At 40.0% G+C, this 20,934-nt stretch overlaps 1 protein-coding gene across 1 annotated transcript in view; it reads left to right on the forward strand.

Moving 5' to 3' along the window:
* The window catches only part of itga9 (integrin, alpha 9), a 48,357-nt gene extending 29,984 nt beyond the window's left edge, over positions 1–18,373 (forward strand). Inside the window, exons 16-28 of the mRNA XM_032542178.1 lie at positions 890–1,042; positions 1,966–2,042; positions 2,495–2,642; positions 6,432–6,518; positions 6,691–6,770; positions 7,892–7,975; positions 8,358–8,466; positions 8,582–8,689; positions 11,157–11,282; positions 11,438–11,557; positions 11,653–11,748; positions 13,847–13,966; positions 15,913–18,373. Of these exons, the coding sequence (XP_032398069.1) occupies positions 890–1,042; positions 1,966–2,042; positions 2,495–2,642; positions 6,432–6,518; positions 6,691–6,770; positions 7,892–7,975; positions 8,358–8,466; positions 8,582–8,689; positions 11,157–11,282; positions 11,438–11,557; positions 11,653–11,748; positions 13,847–13,966; positions 15,913–16,020 (1,416 nt within the window). The 3' untranslated portion in view covers positions 16,021–18,373. The remainder of the gene's footprint in view (positions 1–889; positions 1,043–1,965; positions 2,043–2,494; positions 2,643–6,431; positions 6,519–6,690; positions 6,771–7,891; positions 7,976–8,357; positions 8,467–8,581; positions 8,690–11,156; positions 11,283–11,437; positions 11,558–11,652; positions 11,749–13,846; positions 13,967–15,912) is intronic.
* The last annotated feature ends 2,561 nt before the right edge of the window (positions 18,374–20,934 follow it).

The following is a 20,934-nucleotide window of genomic DNA, read 5'->3' on the forward strand; positions in this document are numbered from 1 at the left end:
TTGCCCTGTTGCTGAAATGTGCTATACAAATAAAGCTGCCTTGCCTTGCCTTGCCTTTATATTGTGGGTTTGGCTCCAGTTGGTAGACATCAGTTGGCTGCAGGGACACAGGTTGCCTATGGAGGTGTGTGTGTGTGTGTCAGTGTGTGTGTGTGTGTTTGTGATTGAGTGTGTGATTAAGTGTGTGTTTTAAGCGACTGTTAGAAGCCAGACCCACCAAGCCGCCTTCAAAGAGCTGAGAGTAACTGTAATGGACAGAAGAGATTTAAAAAACGACATTGGTATCTGCTTTTCCCATGTACGTCTTTCGGCACTGTCATCTAATGAAGATATGGAATTTGATCGCATTAAGCTCTTTGTTTTAATTCTGTCTGTATTGTTTCCAAACCTGATGCCAAATTAAACACTTGTGGTCTTAGATGGAGCCGCCAAAAAAGCAACGATATCTCTCAGATACAGCGCCAGCGGGTTAAAAAAAAGCTCCATTTGTTTCCTTTGCTGAAATCTTAGCTGTGGCCCTGCTTATGTTGCTTTTAGCAAAATTACAAAAAGTAAATAACATCTAATGAAAGAGTGCGTGTCAACCGTCCATTTAAACCAATGTAGATTGTTTTGGGCTTTATCAGTTTACTGTAGGTCTGCATTTAACCCTGTAGGTCTTTGGCACAGTGATTACAGTGATACCATCATATCCAGACTGTATGATCTTCTGATAATCTGCAGTGTAATCATCAGTCTTTGCATCAGGCGTCCATTGGGGAAAGATGATAAATGACTTTAATTACCCACACTGTTACATGACACTTATTTCTTTGAGGTTTAAAATGAAGTTTTGTGCCCATGGCGGGACACATTTTTGCTACAGCATTGTTATTTCTGCTCTCTGCAGAAAGATGTGAAGGACGTGTTCACAGCCATCACGTTCGAGGTGGCTTACAGCCTGGGGACGCATGTGCTGACGGGACACCAAGAGCGAGACCTGCCAGCACTTACTCCAGTGCTACGATGGAGGAAAGGAAACAAGATTGCAGAAAGGAATGAGGTAATACATTGGGATGAAATGATGTGGTGTTTGGGATCAACGTTGTTTAAATAAGCAGAACTCTCTTTTGTTAAGGTGGCATTTATGTTACTGTGGTTGGACATGACATTTATTGGATGATTAATGCTTCTATCAATGAAAAAGAAAATGCCAGCCTCAAAATTATGTTGATACTATATTGTTCTGACTCTGAGCAAGAAAAATGAGCCTCAGAGATAATTTGTTGCTTTTTAATTTAAACCTATTCCAATCTTATTTTTTGATTCATATTTATAAATGATTTATCCTCCTGCACTTTGAGATAAAAAATGATTTTGTTCAGACATGCTACAGATGAAGATAAGAGCATCTTCACTCCAAAATAAAAGTTATTTTTTAACTAATTCAGATTCTGATTCTTCTAAATTGATTATAAAGAACAATGCTGACCACAGAAGGAATGAAGGAAATAGCTCAAATTGGTGTTATAATGATTTGGTGTGGGTTACCAGCTTATTATTGTCTGTGTTAGCTTTTCTTGAACAGGCTCCAAACCGACTGATTCATTTATTTTTTTTTGCAACCACCTCTAACCTGCCCCACATGTGTTTCCCCACTGTCTGCACTTCTTGAAAAACTGAGGGATTTGCATCTTTCAGCACCTACAGAATCCATTTATCTGAAGCTCATCATCGTAACATCGGACTTTTATCGCTTGACTTAAGTTTCCTGTCATTATTTAGTCTCAAACCAAAGACCCTCCTCTGTCTGATTTAAAGAGAGATCAGATAGAGTCAAAATGTTGGTCCTACTAGATACAAATCTACTGGATAGCTCCAACAACACCACACTACTGCCCCCTAGTCTGAATGGGGAGTCTGTGTGTTCAGTTCATGGACAGCATGAGGTCATATGAACTGTGTACTTTACTCTTTCTTCTTCAGACTTGGTTCGAGAAGAACTGCTTGTCGGACGACTGTGCGGCAGACCTGAGGCTTCATGGGAAACTGTTGCTCTCTGGGTAAAAACCTTAGACTTCACAGTTGAGATTCATTCTCTGTCTTGGCCTGTTCTTCTACTGAGGAAACAAGCTGATGTCATAGGCCATGTGGGTGTGGGTAGTGGGACTATGACGCATGCTTGGAGAATATCCATATGTTTTCCTATACTTTGGGAGTTTCCTTTCTTTTTATTGTGTATCTTTCTCTCGCTGTACATGAGGCTTGCTGTCACATACGGCATGCATCTGTCAGGGTTAGCAGTAGTCATCTTTATACATATATTCTTTGTTTCCCTCCAAAATCTCAGGTCACTCGTCTTTCTTTCCTCATATTTTAAAGTAAACATTTCAAAATAAAACAAACTTAGTTAATATGACTCTTTGCTTACTGCTCCTCCTGTGACATCCCACAGTTGGTCACAAGAAGTTTATTTATTTTCTCAAATGCATTGTTTACTTTATGTTCCCATCAGGTTGCACAGCAAACACCATTTGGCCCTTGGAGGAGTGAAGAACATTTCTTTGAACCTGACTATCTCTAACGCTGGGGATGACGCCTACGACACCAACATCTACTTCAACTTCTCCAGAGAAGTTTTCTACATCAACTTCTGGCAGAAGGTCGGTTACTTTTGTCACTCTTAAAGTATGTGCTGTTTATTTACTAGAGTGTGCATGTTTTTTTTCTGAAATGTATTTGGTTGTTTGGCTGAAAAGATGTGGATAAAGCGGAGAGATTATGTCATCAGCTCTCCCCTGAGATGTACATTTTCTTAAAGACGGTTTATTTGAAAAGGACTCTGTCAGGAGTGCAGTCTAAACAACAAAGCATACAAAAAGACAGACCTGTGAGAGGACGGATTAAGTTAAAGCCTTGCAGGAGCTGGCTAGGCAACCCTGCAGATTTTAAGGATGAAGAGCAGGAGAGTAGCAGCTGTCCTTTTTCACCGCTCCTCCATAGCTGACCTGTCACACGCTTCTCTGACTCATTCAAAGCAGACAAACCGTGTCAACAAAATATGAGCTGTGTGCATGAGAACAAATCAGAACAAACATACTTCATATTCCCAAAAGCTTGACTTATGTACCGTTCAAATCACCTGTCAAAAAAGGGCCATATTTAATGCAGGAATGTAAAGTGAGGATTAGGACTGACCTTCATGGAGATACTTATCTAACAGAAAATGATTTCAGCATTCTGTCACTGTTAAAGAAATATCTACCTACCACCGTCCTACAATATGAGAGATTTTCTTGAGACCACGTTCTACTGTATGTGGATGGATTTCACAGCAGCTGGTCGCTTCTGCCTCTGCTCACGTCTGTTTGTTCACTTGTTAAAGAGGTGCCACGTCAGTCAGAGCTCTCTGACACAAGCTTGCACCGGCTCAGCAGATGCTAGCAGGGACAACATCCATCATAAAGGCTCTCCCCCTCATAATGGACCTCTTGTTTATCCTCCAGCTGGGTTTTGGAACCCCTATGATGGATAAGATCATATCTCTGTAAAACGCACAACCTATGACACCATTTGAACACCCCCCAACAAGGATGAAATTGAATTTAAATAGAATGCACGCTGCAGGCAAATATTAGAAAAACAGTGTTTCAGTTTGAGTTTCATAGCTAATCTAATGAACTCAGTAAGTATCAGGTTACCAGCAGCCACAGTTCAGGAAGCTGATAAGTCAGGGTGGCCTGCTGCACAAAGGGAGCAGGAAGTGAACAGTATGAAGAGATGACAAAGAGGCCACCATGTTGATTTACTGCCTATGCTCTTTGAGACATTTCTTATTACTACTGGAGAAGTCCAAGGTGACGATGCGACCCCTTTTTGTTAAAGTTAAGGTCAGCTCCCAATCCTCCCCTGAGGCTTTTTCTCCAGTGAGCGAAGCGTGAACTTGTACTCCCCCTCATATTTCAGAGCGGGGTGGGTTATCGGTCTGTTGTTCTTGAAACACAAGCTGTCAGAAAGCTGTGGAGGTGAATTGGTTTCAGGAGCACTCCTTTTATTCCCGTGGGATTCAAAGACACCGGCTTCTGTTTTCTCTCTTCTTTTTTTTTTATCTCTGAAATTGTAAGTGGTCGGTTCTTTTTTTGTGGCAGTTGTTTTGTACCATTGTAATTCTGGCAGTGGTTTATACTTCACTACTCCAATACATTTACCTGAAAGCCATACTTACTAGTTAATTTGCAGGTTAAGATTTTACTTACAAAAACTACCTGCCTCTAAATTATGATTATACAACCCAGCAATCTATAAAGTAGAGTTAGCAAAATTGGCAGTGGCAGTTTGGCTGGGTGATATTTAAAATCAATACCATAATATAGATGGTGTTTGTCCAACAATGATATACAGTAAGTCGCAATATAACAATACTTTAAGTACGTTTTGCTGGGGCGACCTCTAGCTTACCCAGGAAGAGCTACGTCCCATGTAGGCCTTTGCAGCGGCCCGGGTTCAAATCCAACTTGGCCCTTTCCTCTCTATCCACTGACACTCTGAATAAAGGGGAAAAGCCGCAAAAAACAATCTTTAAGTATAATTTGCTGACAATTCTTCTTTATTTTTACTTAGTGAAATTTTGATTGCAGGACTTTTACTTGTAATGGAGTATTGTCATGGTACTTTTCCTACTACCACTAATTTATGGTGATTTAACTGTTGGAACAGATAAGCATGGTGGTGAAAAGCCTTGCATTTGGGAATGCAACTGAGAAATGTGTGAAGTTGTGAATTTCAGTGGACCTTCAAACCTAAGAATATACAAATCCCTGATTTTCTTCACTGGCAGTGAAGTGCAGCTTTGTACATGCTATGGAGGCCAAAGGTACATCTTAATCTTCATATCTATGTAGAGCACGTAAAGTCGGCAATGACACTGGCTTGGAAACAGTAGACCAAAGTAAAGCCAAATGTACAATTGCCAAAGTGGAAGGAGACATAAATGGGCCTTCTGCAAGTTGTCATCCACATTGATGTACTACTCCAGTAGGTGCTCCAACTGACACTAAAGCAGGGTAAACAATCCTGGGGATATTTAGTGGGTCTGCTATTCATGAAAAAAATCCAGTATTTGTTCCTGACAGAGAAAGAAAGTGAAGAAGTTCTGAACAAACAGATTTTGTCACTCTTCTTCCCCTGGAGACACAGCAGCAAGCCATCTATCTGAGTGCTCTGCTCTCTCAAGGACTGCCAGGTGGATGATGGGTAAACAGGCTGACTTCCCCAATCCTGCCCAGCCCCATGGGACAGACGGTGTTTGCACAGCAGTATGAAGGAATACAGGAAATAGAGGAAATTCCATCATTGCCAGTTGGGTCCCCACCCCCTCCCCCCCCTTGAGGGTTCGCCATAGTCTCCATGCAAAGGGAAGCACTGCTTATTCAAGCTAACTAAATGAAGATGGAGGGAACAGCCCCACCTTGGATTTACACTGGGAATCTGCTAAATGAGGGGAATGGTAGTGTGGATGATTCTGTAGATGGATGTCTACCTTTAAATATGTCAGCAAAGCCAACCTTCACACCTCTTTTCTTTATCACATTTGGAAACATGTTATAAACACGTCAGGCACAAACTGGACAGCAGCCGATGCATGCAGACGTTTTGTTTGTCTTACCTTAAGCCCACTGCTGAATCTTCCAGGAACGCTAAACTAGTCTCTCTCTTTTTTTTTACTGTTGAAGTTGTAAAGTATCTCTGCCCTCTTTGGTGCTCATAGCACACAAGCTCAGCCAACAGCCTCTCAGTGAACTCTCACTTAAAGAATTCTTACTCCTCGCAGGGTCAAGGCCCAAGTGTTTACACAGCGCAGCCGGTGAAGCTCCATGTTGTTTAGACAAGCTTCCAAACACACAGCCTGGACGTTGTCCAATTACCCTCCTGCTAGGACGTGTGTGTGCCATCACTGCTATGTACATTCTTTGTTTAACCTAATTTAGAACTTCAATAAGATATGAGAACCTATTCTTTTACAGAAGCCTCTTTCTAACAATAAATTTTGATCTTACTGCAAATGTTGGCAGGTGTGTGTGTGTGTGTGTGTGTGTGTGTGTGTGTGTGTGTGTGTGTGTCTTTGTGTGTGTGTGTGTGTGTGTGTGTGTGTGTGTGTGTGTGTGTGTGTCGTGTCTCGTGTGTCCGTTGTGTGTCCAGTGTTTTTAAAGCTGCAGAGAGGTTCTCTTTTTCTTTCTGCCACATATGTAGTTCATAAGTTATCTATATTTTAATTTCTTTTACCACCCAAAGCCATTGCTGATGCTTTTGCCTCATAACCCATTAAAACAATCACAAACAGTTGCAGTCTGCGTCCCGACTACTTCGTCCTTCTCTTTGAGTCACCCACGCTGTCTCCAGTCTATCTGTCTTTATCACCTCCTTTCATTCTCTGTCTATCTGTCTTTTTGTAGGAAGAGAAGGGTATTTCCTGTGGACTTGTTGATTTGGACTTCCTCAAATGCAGCGTGGGATTTCCCTTCATGAGAGCCCAGACTAAGGTAACTCCAACCAAGATAGAAATTGGAATGCACAATGTCAAAACTGCATGCAATACACGTATATATATATATATATATATATATATATATATATATATAACTTCTTAGAGGTGTTGTAATCTGAGGAAAACACAATGCAAACCCCTGGTTTATTCTGTCTTTTTCTCTCCAGTATCATTTTGCAGTGATTTTTGACACGAGTCAGCTATCTGGGGAAAATGATACATTGCAGTTTTTAGTTCAAGCAAAAAGGTAAATATCAAAAGTCTCACATTGTAGTGCATACCTAACAATAGTTATTTTGTTTCCTGTGAAAGATATCAAAATGCGGATTTAACCCTACTAGTAGAGTTCCCGTTGAAAATGTGTCTGTTTGGAACGGGCCGATTGCTTGGCCTGGGTATTGTTGCTTGTAGAATTCTTTAAAATCAAATTGTACCCCAAAATTGCTTAATGAAGGACCCCAAACCACTTAACATGCAACTCCATTGTATATCCTACTACTGACCTACTGATTAACCTTGCAGATTTAGAATGTTATCATAAAATATCACAATAGAAATGTGGAGCAATCAGACATTAGAATCATGGACTCATGGCAGCCCACCTGGCCCCTTAACAGAGCTAATCAGCCCATATTTGTGTTCATCAACCACCAGATCCAGTCTGTTTGTGTGTGTGCAGAGAGAGAGAGAGAGAGAGAGACATTGTCTCGTGTTGTATGATCGTCAACAAATTTAACATTTCAGCAGAGGTGTTCATTTCCATACAGGTTTAATGGCTTGACGGTTAAGGGTGAAGTAGGAGATTTGATGCACAGGGGTTTTTTGGGGACGGTCATGCTATTAATGTTGTAAATTAGCAGTAGGCTTAATTAGCCAGACCCTGGGTGAGTCTGATGAAAACTGCTGTGTCTGCCTGGTTCAGCTGTGATATTTTATGACATTGCACAGCGCTCTGAAGGAATAATCTCGGAGATTACGTTATGTTCTGCCTCTGTTTAGAAGTGGGGAATGTAGGCTACAGCTCACAGCAACTCAATACTATACAGTGTCTGGCTTATATCCAGCAATCATGTAGCTAACGGAAGCAGGAAAAGACTCAAAGGCGGTGACACTGTTGTAAAGCGTTCTGCATTTGGCATCTGCGTGTGACGTGCAGGTTACTTTTCCCCCAAACATGGACACACGTATGCATACATACATACAGACATGTCTCGCTTTTTTAAATAGATAAGTGTGCCCAACTTTATGCCCTCTAGAGTCCACTAGATATGCAATTTATTTTTTCTTTGTACTTTAATTTTGTGTGTGTGGTAGTTGATTTTCAATACAAAATGAATGAATAACTGTATTGTTCCTTGTTTTCTGCAGTGCCAATCCTGAGCACAAACTCTCTGATAACAGTTTGGATCTGTCCATCCCTCTGGTTCATGAGACCGACACGACTATTACTGGGTAAGAACAAGACAAACCATAACTGTTATGCAAACTTAAAACTGAAACCAGCTTGAGCTGGTTTCCAATCTGTTCGCTGTTGGGAGAAGAGGGAGTGCTTTTGTAAGTATGGAGCATGTTAACTTGAAAAGCCTTATCTCTGCAGGCTTTATCAAAGCTCCGCTTCACAGATAAGGGAAAGAGATGTAAAACAGCCTAAATCTGCCAGAAGTCTGACATCCGATAAAGCTGCTATGTGTGCTGTCTTTAATGTGAAGGGATGTAACAGAGCTAAGCTGGACACATCTGGCTCATATCTCAACTGCTAAAGAAAACTCTGCTGTCCAGCTAATAACAGGATATTTTCTATCTCTCTCCTGAACACTGTGGCTGCTGTCTGCAGCGTGGTGACGCCGAGCTCCTTTGTGTACGGAAACTCCATTGATGCCTCGCGCTTCGTCCAATTGGAAGACATGGAGTGCAACTTTCAGCCTCTCAATCTCACTTTCCAGGTACTGCTCGCACAGACCATGTAGGATTTTTAGGATTTTTACATGTCTTTCTATATATTCACTTCTTTTTTCCTTTGTCTCCATCTTTCTTCGTCTCTTTGTGATGTGGTTCCAGGCCATAAACAAGGGGCCCAGCAGGCTGCCTGGCTCCACTGTGGACATCAGGATACCCAATCGGCTGGCTGGCAGCGGAGCTGACATGTTCCACATCATTGAAACACAGGTGGATGCCAGCAGCAGTCTATCTCCATCATTTATCCAACCCCAATTCTTATTATTCACTTGCGTTAGCCATATTTCTTAGCTCATTTATCCAACCTATGCCTGTCGGTCTTGCTTCTCTTCATGGCACAGCTGCTTGGCTGTATCCACCTAAGAGTACACTTTTATACGGCTGCAGCTCGCAATTATTTGACGAATATTTTCTCGATTCATCGATTAGTTGTTTGGTCTATAAAATGTCAGAAAATGGTGAAAAAGGTTGATCAGTTTCCTCAATATCAGATGACAGCCTCAAGTTTTGTCCCCAACTCAAAGATATTCAGTTTACTGTGAATGAGGAGTGGAGACACTAGAAAATATTCACATTTAAGAATCAAATAGTGTTGATTATCTCAATTTGATTATCAAAATAACAATTCATTTCATAGTTGATTAATCTTTGTAGCTCTACACTCTTATGTACATAAAGCTGCTAAACTGGTGGGGTTCTTTTATTTATTTTTTGGGCCTTTTAGGCCTCTATTTGTGACAGGACACCTTAGACATGAAAGGGGAGAGAGGGGGACGTGACATGTAGCAAAGGGCTTCGGGTCTGATTTGAATCTGTGGCCACTACATTAAGGACCGTGTCTCTTTACATGGGTGCGCTCCATCAGGTGAGCTAACTAGGCGCCCCTGGTGGGCTTTTTGTCATGGCAAGGCCAATTTGCTTAGTGTGAGGTACCACTGGGCGAGTGAAAATCTTAAGCAAAAGTGTTCGCGTTGCACATTTTGCATTAAAGTGCTCATATTATGCTCATCTTCAGGTTCATAATTGTATTTAGAGGATGTACCAGAATAGGTTTACATGGTTTAATTTTCAAAAAACACCATATTTTTTTTGTGCTGCACATTGCTGCATCTCCTCTTTTCTCCCTGTGTGTTGAGCTCACACTTCAATTCCATCTTTGTTGGGAGTCGCACATGCACAGTAGCTAGGTAAGGACTACTACCCAATCATATGAAATGTATGAGGGAAGGCCACGCTAGCAGCTAGGCGAGCATTATAACATGTGTTACAAAGTGACGCAGGTTGGTCACAGAAGTAAAGGGTGGACTACAATAGAGCTGTTTGGAGCTGTTGGTGAACAGTGTTTTCTATTGGAGATGGTAAGTCCCTTTGGGGTGGACTTTGGGCTTTTTCACTTTTTAAACCTATAACTTGCACAAAAAAGATATACAACACAATAAAGGAAAGGGAAAAAGCCCAAATGTATAATATGAGCACTTTAAAGAAACACAATACTCCCACTGGATTTAATGTTTTCTTAACCCTTGCATTGCTCCTTTCGTATAGGTAGATCATGGGGGAGCTCAAACTGTTAATTGTATTTACTGTAAATGGGCAGACCGGGTTGACTGTATCCCACCCTCCTTCAGCCCATCTGGAATCACTTCCAGGGGATCAGACAGCTTGCACGAAACGGGAATGGGACACCTGCAGAGCTGGCTACTGCCCAGTACCATCCCCAGCCTAGAAATACGCATCATTAACGCCATTAACACTGTATCTAGCCTGTGGCCCACCGGACAGTTGCACACTTATATTTTATAGCCAGATGTACAGATATATACTTACATTTTATACAGACCTCTATTTCTTCAGACATGATATACAAGTTACTGACTGTTGCACCATGTAGACTAGTTTTTCTGAACACAAAATCTTTCAGTCATTATTTAATGTGAACATGTCTGTTCTCATGAGGTTTAAAGTTAGTGTAGCCAATGAATCTTCACACCAGCAAAGGCAGCAGAAACACAGGACATGAGAAAGCACAGCAATAAAAGCTCAGACCCGCTGGGTGGCAACAGAGCCGGCAATCAGGAAAGCCAGAGGAGATTTCCACCTCCAGCGCTTCAGGTCGGACTGAGGAGAGGGAAAAGGGGAAGTGTTCCCTGGGGGCTGGGCAGTAAACCAGACACCTCTAAATCACTCCATATGGGAAATCTGTGTGGGAGGGGTACCAGCTTTTTGTTGAGAGAACTTCCTGTGAGCCCTGGAGACTCATAACAATTGTGGGATTGCACCAATTCAAATCCATCTTTGCAACATGAACATGACAAAACTCCTTTTTTACCTCAACTCTCCTATACTTGTAACTTAATTTATCTCTTTTTCATCTTTAATTACTCTTGATTTTGTATTTATTTTATTGCTTATATTTATAGGCTTATGTCCTTTTTGTTTTTATTTACCCAGATTTTGTCTTGCTATTGTTTGGCCCACTGTTTGGCTCTCTGTTGTCTTATTGACATCTGGATAGCTTGCTTTTGCTTTGCCTTGTCTGTCAAATCACTTTGTAAACTCAGTTTTTAAAGGTGCTATATAAGTAAATGTCTTATTATTACTATTATAACTCATGTTCATTGGATATAGTTTTACTTAAAATCTTAGTCAACACAATTCTACCACTGCCCTGTTACAGGTGGCTGATGGTCGAGGGAACTGCACTCCTCACAGGAACCCGACGCCGTGCACCATTCCCCAGGACAGAGAGAGCATCTTCCACTCCATATTTGCCTTCTTCACCAAATCAGGACGCAAAGTCTTGGTAAATATGCAGCGCTCGTGTTGCACTTTGACATTTCAGAGGTCACCTACTGTGAGGGTTCCTGTTTTTTGTTTGTTTTTCAGTCAGCGCAACATCTGTTTATCACACTTTCTCCTGCTCTTTCCCGCTGTTTCTTCTCTGTCTTTCTTTAAAAGGATTGTGACCGCCCTGGAAGAGCTTGTATGACCATTTCCTGCAGTCTGGGCCCACAATTAAAAGAAGAAGCTTTGAGCATAGATATAAAACTTCTACTTAACACAGAAATTCTCAAGAGGGTAAAAAAAACTTTTTTAACAGCTTGTTATATTTAGTTGCAGGTTGTGTGATTGATTGTAATAGTAACAGTAATCCGGCATCTCTCAACACACAGGATAGTTCCTCTGTGATCCAGTTTGTGACGAGGGGCAACGTGCAAGTCAATGACAGGGCAGTGGAGGTGCCAAAGGGCCTGCCGGAGGACATTTCTGTGAGTACATTAGGAATTGTTAATTCACAATCAGTAAACAAAATGACTACATTGAACATCACAGTCAGGAGATGTCTCATAGCTTCTGAGTATGAGTGTACAGACATGAGTACAGACCATGGTGCTGTGGTTAGACAATCCTTAAGCCGCTGACGTGAGCTCAGGGAACAGCTGGGGACTGTGGCTGTACTGTACGGTGGCACTTCTATCAGCATCTTCTCAGGATCCTCAGCTGTGTTCAAGGACAGACCTTCCCCCCCACCGTTGTTTGCTGAGTGATTGAATGGCCCGCCAGATCAGATGTGATGATTACATTGAGCACCCACCATGCTCGCAGTGGGATCTCTCAAGTGATTAGGGTGCTGACCGGGGCTGCAGCCCTGCTGACCCTTAGCTTCAGATGTGCTCGGAAAATTCATGACCTGCTATGACCATGTCTAAACCATACTGCTCTTTCAGCACTTAGTAAACACGGTTACCTTTTCCCTCAGGAGCCCTGCTGGCTAGAGTATACACCGGAAAGTATGATTTGTGGTGCCAGATTATATCGCTCACAGCAAGCCGACTGGTTGTCAGCAGAACGACAAGCTCACTTTTTTTTTATCTTCCATGACATGTAAACAAACTGACACAAATCTGTAGGATTCTGTTGTAAGTATGCAAGTTACAAACTTAGAATTTCATAGTTGAATGAACTTCACATTCACAACTTCAGAAGTACACATTCCTAAAATGAACTGATTGAAGTCCTAGTCAGAGAGCAATGACCAGTAGAGCTTTCATCTGTACTCGCAAGCGCCTTGGTATGCAGAACAACAGTTAGATTCCAGAGCTCGGACAGAGTAAGGGGGAGGTGTTAATGTGAGTAACTATTCAACGGAGAGACTAATCTTCACTTGTCCGCTTGGTTTTGTCTTGGCTCACAGTTGGCGTCTCATGCCACATTTGTGTTCAAAGCCCATGCAATTAATTCCTCAGTCATTCCTGAAATTGTCCCGCTATTGTTTGCACTAACAAATTACAAAAGATAATCTCACATTTGGGAGATTACATATTGTTTGCCTTTGTTTAAGATCATTCGCAAATAAACCATCTAATGTATTTCATGATCCCAGTGAATGTGTTTTTTTTTCCATTTAAGGCCTGAAGCTTTGGTGCAGAGTAATGCAATATTTAACCCAAGTCAAACCACTGTTAATCCAGTGCAGATCAATTTATGTAATCAATCAAGCAATCAGTTTAGCAATCAATTTATTGCGTTGGTAAGACTCATCATAAGCTTCAAATAGCTTTAAAGGGACTTTTTCAAAGTAGAAAGTCAAAATGGTCGTCGTACTGTCAAACAAATAAAGGTAATTGTAAATGTTTGAAAAAAAAAAAAAAAAAATCTAAGCGCTAAGTGGTTTAAAAATAATTGTGTTTTTGTCAGCTGACACGAATTCCTTTCATTGCAGTTACTTAAGTGAACTGAGTTTGCTGTCAGTGACAGATTATCCAGCCGGTCAATGTTCACTCGTGTCATGGGAAACAGTCTAAATAGCTTTTATTTATTGCGGAACTGGGCTATTTTTTAAAGAGTTGCCAAGCCTCCCGAGATATCTCAGCCTCAATCTGGGCTTCAAGGAATCAGTTTAAAGGTAGGATGCTTACGATTAAAAAAGGGAGTGGATGATAAATTATTTTGAATTGCACTGACCTAACAAGATGAATACTTGTTGGTACTAAACACATAGAGCAGTGCATTATGAAAGATGTGATGGTCAATGTTACTGACTTGGATGTTATTCATACTAGTGATGTTAGACAGTAGGAGCCAATGATGAACACCAGGACTAAGAGTCTACAGCCTGCTGTATAGTTTATTGAAACTCTATTAATGTCCGGTTTCATGCTGTCTAGTGTTTTTGGTTTACATGTAGCTCCTCTTGAATCAAATTAAGAGTTTTGGCTAAAGCTAAAGCGACTGAATAAGAGATGCCTTGGTTGTTATTGTTGCACTACATTGCATCATTAGCAGCACATGACTTAATGATTACTCTGTGTGTTGTATTTGAGCTTTACTGACTGACTGACTGACTGAAGTGCTGTTGTGTTTCAGCTGGTGTTCGAGGCTCTCCACAGTCAAGAGCCAAGGGGTTACGTAGTCGGCTGGATCATTGCCATCAGTCTGCTGGTGGGGATCCTCATCTTTTTGCTATTAGCTGTGCTACTCTGGAAGGTAACCAACACATATATCGTACAACACAGATTGTAATTGTTCATCTTACAGCACTAGTCACAAACTGCAATATTTTGCTGAAGCTTCAAGCTACAACAGAAACAAGTTGTTTTTTTTAAATAAACAGTTTTCACAAACTCTTGTGTCACAGCCAGAGGCGCTGTGTCTAAAGCGTCAACACAGTATCCAGTTGTACAGAGACAGCTGGAAGTATGGATTGAGGTGGCAGTGAGAGCTTGCTTTGTGCCTTTGGCAACCATGAAAAGGACAAATCACAGACTGGACAATAATTCACACCATACCACTCACATGAAAGGAAGAATCTAAAAGGGAAATGGCAATTAAACTGATGTCTAGAGGCCCTGTTGCACAAAACGTCTTTTCTTTTTCACTGCTTTATTTTCCACCGGGAATACTGCAATGAAACCTTGGAATGTTGGTCCTGGGATACATTCCCCCCCATGATTCCCAGGTCCTCGGACCTTGCCAAAATAAACCCCACTTACAAGAGCAGCACATGTCCTGTATTGCTCTTTTCAGGAAATGCCTGAGGAGAGTACAGGTCTGTATCAATAAACTTTAGTAGTAAGACGCAGATAGATGAATGGAGTCGTAGAGAGAGAGGCATCATCCCAGTGTGGCCGCTTTGTTTAGATACACACCAAGATTAAACTGCTCTCTCCATCCTTTCATATCTCATTTATTTTACACTTGGTCGTCAACTGTAAATTAGAATCCAATATTACTTTCCTAAAGAAACAAGCCATTTCTGCAGGGGAAATTCTTGAATAGCTTCCATTCATGCCTGTGTTTTTTTTTGGTGGTTTTAGCCTATTTACTTCAAATTGCGTATTGTGTGTGATTTTAAAGTACTGCTGGCCATTTTTCAAAGCAGTCCATGCCATGGTTTAGATTGATTTCCTCCCTCCCAAACCCCCATTGTTTGCCATTTGTTTCATTGCAGGGGAAATGTCAACTTGCAGATGTTTGTAACTTTAATATACGTAATCTATTACAGTGAAATCAAGGTTTGAGTTGCTTTTATTGAGTTAAAATTATTTTATTATTTTAAAGCAGCTGAAAGAAGAGACTGTTTTAAATGAACTCTCTCATTGGCATTCCTAAGATTGATCTGCTGTATATGTCTGCATTCAAAATGTAAAATCCAGAAGAAAAGCAAGACAAGTTAAAATAAATAAAGAAATTGCATAAAAAGTGTTGCTGTTCTGCAGCTGAATTTCACAAGTCTGTAGGAGCCAAAAATGTAACTACTTCCCAAAAACTTGCAACACGACAGAATAAGACAAACGCTCTAAAGGGGTCATTCTACTGTGTTATGAGACATGAAAACATACATTTGACAAATAATAAAGCTGGCTTAATATTCACAGTATCTATAATCCAACCAATATTGATTTTAAAAAGTTGCAAAATCTAATAATATAAAATGTCTTTTTTTTTTTAGACATTTTATAAGAATCCCAGAGTTCTTAATGCTATAACACTTATTACATAAGAAACTATGTAATGACAACACCAAATTACCATCAACATCTTTTGGATTTATGTACTGCAATGTCTTGTTACTTAAAGGAATATTTCTCAATCAAGAAGTTACTGCACCCATTTGAAATAACCCCGTAACTCACAGTAACACAAGAAGCATGCTCACTCTAGCTTCATATTTACCATAACATACCGTAGGTTTATATGACGTGATAATATCTGCCAGTGTTTCTTTTTTAAATCATCACCTCAAGAGAGTACAATCTATCTTAAAAAGTTTCTGAAAAATTGTCGGCAGTGAAATGCAGTGTGTGATTTGTAGTTAATGAGCTCAAATGATGCTAAACCACAGATTTTCCATTTCTCTAAATTTCTCAGATCAGAGAACAGATGCACCTTACTAACCACTCCAATTTTTTGTTCCTCTCGTTCTTTGACAGATGGGATTTTTCCGTCGGCGCTACAGAGAGATCATTGAGGCTGAAAAGAACAGGAAGGACAGTGATGAAAGCTGGGACTGGATGGAAAAGAACCACTCAGATTTGTAGTGGGGGTCCCACAGGAGCCAATGAGATTAGGGATTGGGTCGGGAAGGATCCAATAGCACGTGGTCTCTTAGCCCTGCCGCCCCAGTGGCACCAGGCCCTTCAGTCTTCCATATGTGGAAGAGAAGAATATTCTCCATATTTTTTGGAGACTTGATATTTTTTGTGAGTGGGGGTCCAGGAAACAGGCTTTTGAGGTGACAGTGTGTGGCCAGAGGACACTTGCTGTGGAATTCAGCTAATCTCAAAGGAGGAAACTCCCAGCCATCAGCTAGCGAGAGCGGAGCTGTTGATGGAGACCTACATCCGTACTGGGATGTGGAGACGGCATGATTACTGGTGGACAACAAAACCCTCAGGGCTGTGTTACATAGCAAATTTATTTTTATACATACACTTTAAGCCATATTGTATAAAACTGGGCTTCAAGAAGAGATCGGTTTTTGAAGGCCATTATAAACACACTGTATCTGCAGTATGTTTTCCTAAAAGCACTGATGTTTGATAAGAATGAATGCCTTGGCTCCATAGCTTTACTTTATATGCCAAAGATATGTCTTGTATAGTATATGATTGGAGTCGTTTGTATATTCAGTTCTTTCTGGGAGTGAAAGATTGCATCTTTTCCGTGCTATTTCTGGTTTATGAATATCTATTTTACACATCTGACTTCCCCTCCCTCCGACATAATCAGACAGAGTTAATTCAGTTTTAGATTGACACACGCAATGATTAAAACGCTGTGTCCTCGTGTCATTCGATAATGTTATCAGAGTTGTCTCAGAGGTGCTGAGGGTCTAAAAGTGCTCTCGGAGGTCATTAGGATCTAGTTCAGGATGTGGTAAACAACCGGACTATAGCGTTATCTCTATTAACACTTTATTTCTTTGCCATGTTTCCTTTATTATCCACGCCTGAAATACAGAGGTTGAAAATTATACTATTCACATTTCAAGTCTTGTGACTGTCCATAAGCATTCCATTTATCATGGCCTGGCTTTTAACTGAAGGTGATAAAAGTGGATGCAACAAAGTGATTTTGTCAGATAGAAATTTGAAACTTTACTCTCTGCAGTGCTTTGACTAAACAAAATGCTTTGAAAGTGCAATGTGCATTAGAGGGAATTATCTGAAGCTGCTTTTGCAAGGAACTATTGCTCAGGTATGCGGCTGACTTTTTAGGTGGACCCCTAAAGGTTTCCTGGGTCAAGTGAAGACTGAAATACTGTAAGATATGATTTACTATAAGTCATGACACAACCTGATCGTGATTTATTTCCAAAACCTTTCCAGACTTCACCTAAGCTGACCATATTTAATTTTACTATTATGTTATTAGGCTTTGGGTTTTAGCGTGAAATATGAGCGGCATTACTCTCCACGGTCAGATGAAAGTCTGCGATGGGAATCCACGTATAGTCATTTACAGGGGCCCACGGCATGAATAATACCCTAAAAATAGGTGGGAATGTGCTGCACTCAATCACTGCACATAAACGAGCTCTTTGGGACTCATGGGAAAAGCTCATTTTAAGTCAACAGGGAAGAATGTCAGCTTCCTGAAAATCTGCCACTATTTCAGTTCACAGCTCCTCAGTACTCCAATTTTTTTTTTACTCACATGTTTTTTAGGAGTCTTTTTAAATCTAGGTTTTATTGTGGATGGAATTTTGCAGAACACAGTGAATTCAATTATGCATTAAATGTCCCCCAAAGAAGTATGAATATTAACTATGTTACATGTTGTTCATTGTGAAATAACATGAAGAAAAAAGTGTTAATTATGCTCCAAAAAAGAAGTTTTGGAAGTGTTGAAGAATTTATACATGACAATTGATTTATAATTCATATTTTAAAACAGTTTTTTTTGCAGTTAACCAGAATCAGATTTAAACGTGCAATGCAAAAAAACAAGAACAAAAACATTATTTTCATATGTTTCACATTTTAGTGCTAAGACACTTTATGGCTCACAATGATTGCTTGGCTCTCTATTTTGTGCTGTATGAATCAGTTATTGATCTGATATACTTTATTTTACCATTTAATTCCACTGGCATGACGGCATATACTGTACACATGCACGTCTTCCCTGCATCTGTTAAACCGATGCTACACCTGTATGCAGAAAAACCGACACTTGACAATTTTTGGTAAATTTGAACTGTGATGGTTATATTTTGTTGTGTATGTTTGTTGTCACCGTTAATCGCACCGTTATTTGGGTTTTGTTTTTTTTGTTGAGTATACTACTGTCACTGAATATCATTTCCATTATAGTGTGCTGTATATGTTTGATGTTAAAAGTCATGTTGGAACTGTATATTTATCTATTGATAAATTTTAGAGTGAAATTCCATGGCTCTGTATCCTGGTTTTGTCAACATGAGTCCAGTGTGGTTGTTGGTTGGTTCACTTTTTTGTTTTTTTTAGGTGTGTGGTGCTCTCTGCTGGCTGCTTTGCTCACAATATACAGAGAAAAAAATTGACATAAACAACTACATATTCAATGTTTTTTGAAAACTCTTTAGTAGTTATATGCAGTAAAATTGTCTTAAACGCTGAGTTTTCTAGTGCAAAAACAGTATTTCTCTAGGGTCTAACTTTTTATTGCTTATATACAGAATGTATGTGCAGTCTATAAAGCTGAAACAATTAACAGAAAATTAATCAGCCACCCTTTTGTTGGTCAATTTGTCATTTTATGAGCCGAAATGCCAAGCATTCTCTAGTTCCGGCTTCTTGAATGTGGGGATGTGCTGGTTTTTACAGTTTTATCAATGTTAATTAAATGTAAGTGGGCTTTGGATAAAATAAGCACTTTGAAGATGTCATCTCAGGAAAAAAATTGAAATGGTGACAGGCATTTTTCATTTTTCTTTCTGATGGAGGTGGGCCACTTTTTAACTATTTTAAGCAATTCTCTATACCTACTCAATTAATAAAAAAAATCCATTCGGTCTATTCGGACTGATAGCTTTATCAAAATACAGTATTAAACTGAGCACTTTCCCTGGACATCAAACAGTTATTTTTTAAAGGAGTAACAACTAGTGTTATTGCAAGATTTCAGGATGAAAAAATCTTAACTGGCAAAGCTTTCATTTTTCATTTCATTTCAAGCTTTCATTTTCTAAACCCTTAAATTAAACACTCAATTAGTCAAAAATAATGCTTGAGAGAAAAATTGGTAGTGAAAATTATATTTAGTTGCAGCATATAGTACATGCTGCATGCAGGAGCAGTGCCTCTGCAGGTTTGCAGACGCAATATGTTAAGAAAGAAAGGCAGCTAATTACTCTTTATACCTGGTGAGTTTATGTGTGTTTGGTCAGATGACCCCAGTTGCTATGAAACACTGATACCGAGCACAAGTTCCTCTGTGGAGCACAATTAATTATTAATGCAGCTAAAACAGGGAATACAGCAGGAACACCGCAACAAATGCTCACTTTCTTTTGACTAGGGAGACTCAATCTGCTCACTATGTCCTCTTTGTTTGATCATGGGTGGATCAGGACTGCGGCAGTGGAGCAGGTGGTCGCACCAATCGCAAGTCATTTATGCTACTTGGTGCTGCTGTGTGACAGCGCAGAGGAACCTGAGCAGTTCAGCCAGCTGGAGGGTGCAGCTCAGGTTGTGGCTAAAGCTACAGAGAACCTGGCAGCAGTGGCCTCCAGGTACGTAGACAGTGTGAAGTTTACTGAGGTAAAGAAGAGACAGACATTTGTTACACATTATTAAATTAACACCAAGCTCTTAACTTCCAGGCAAGTAAGTGACACAGAGGATGAAGTTTTGCACATGGAGATGTCGTCCCTGTTGGAGTCAGTCACTGTGTCTGGACAACATGTGCTGCTGGCAGCCCAGAAACTCAGCATCCAGCCCAGTTTGACTGAGCACAGAGAGGAACTCATCACTGCGTCACAAAACGTCTTCCTGGGAGTAGTCAAAGTAAAGTAGGATTTTTCTTCTCCTAGTTGAAAACGTGGCTCCAAGTATGTTACTTCCATTTAATATAACAATTTAATCATAAAGAGAAATAAGGATGAAGGAATGGCTGCAGACACTGACTGATTAAAAGCAAAGAAAGGTTCTGATAGATTCATCTTCCACAGCTGCATTTTATTTTTACTTTCCCAGAGGTTTCCTTAAAAGGGAATACTACATAACACATCGAAAGGCCAAACTGCTGTTTTAAGATTTACACCTTAAATAACAGCTATTCATCCATGCTCCTCGGTCTAAACGTCCAGTGTTGTTAGAAATAACAGTTTAAATGTTGTCAAATGTTGAGGACTGTGAACTTTTTCCAATGTTAGCTACTGACTGCTATATTATCTGTAATGTCAGTGTACATACTGTCTGTAATTTATGAGAGGATATTACATCAGCTACTGCTTGGAAACTGGAAAAAGGACATAACAGTCTACTTTGTTGCTGTCATAATGTTTTATTACTTTATAAGAAGCTCTACACAACATCACATGGTGTTTGACAGACTTCTATTTTCTCTTTGGTTATGGAAAAGGCTCTCCAGAGCTGACAAAACTATTTTAGCACATTAGAGTATCATATTTGAATAAAGCAATTTGTGCAATTTAAATTTCAACATGTTCTGCCAACAATAGCTCTTACTGTCACATGCACATTAAAGCTTTGTTTCCCTTTGTTGTCCAAGGTTTAGGAAGACATTGCAAAAATGATCTGGGACTTCTGTCTTAACCCATAATTTCTATAATATCATGCTCTCGCAGTGAAATACAAGTCAATTTATATACAGTACCTTTGCACCACAATGGCAAAAGAACTTTTTCAGATCATCAGTTTTTGGTTTCTTTGCACACAAACCTAGTTTTCATTTCTAGGTTTTACATTTAATTAAAACATTTTGCATCATTGCATGACTAGGTTTTG

This window comes from Etheostoma spectabile, chromosome 17 (assembly GCF_008692095.1).
Source record: "Etheostoma spectabile isolate EspeVRDwgs_2016 chromosome 17, UIUC_Espe_1.0, whole genome shotgun sequence".
Classification (NCBI taxonomy): Eukaryota; Metazoa; Chordata; class Actinopteri; order Perciformes; family Percidae; genus Etheostoma; species Etheostoma spectabile.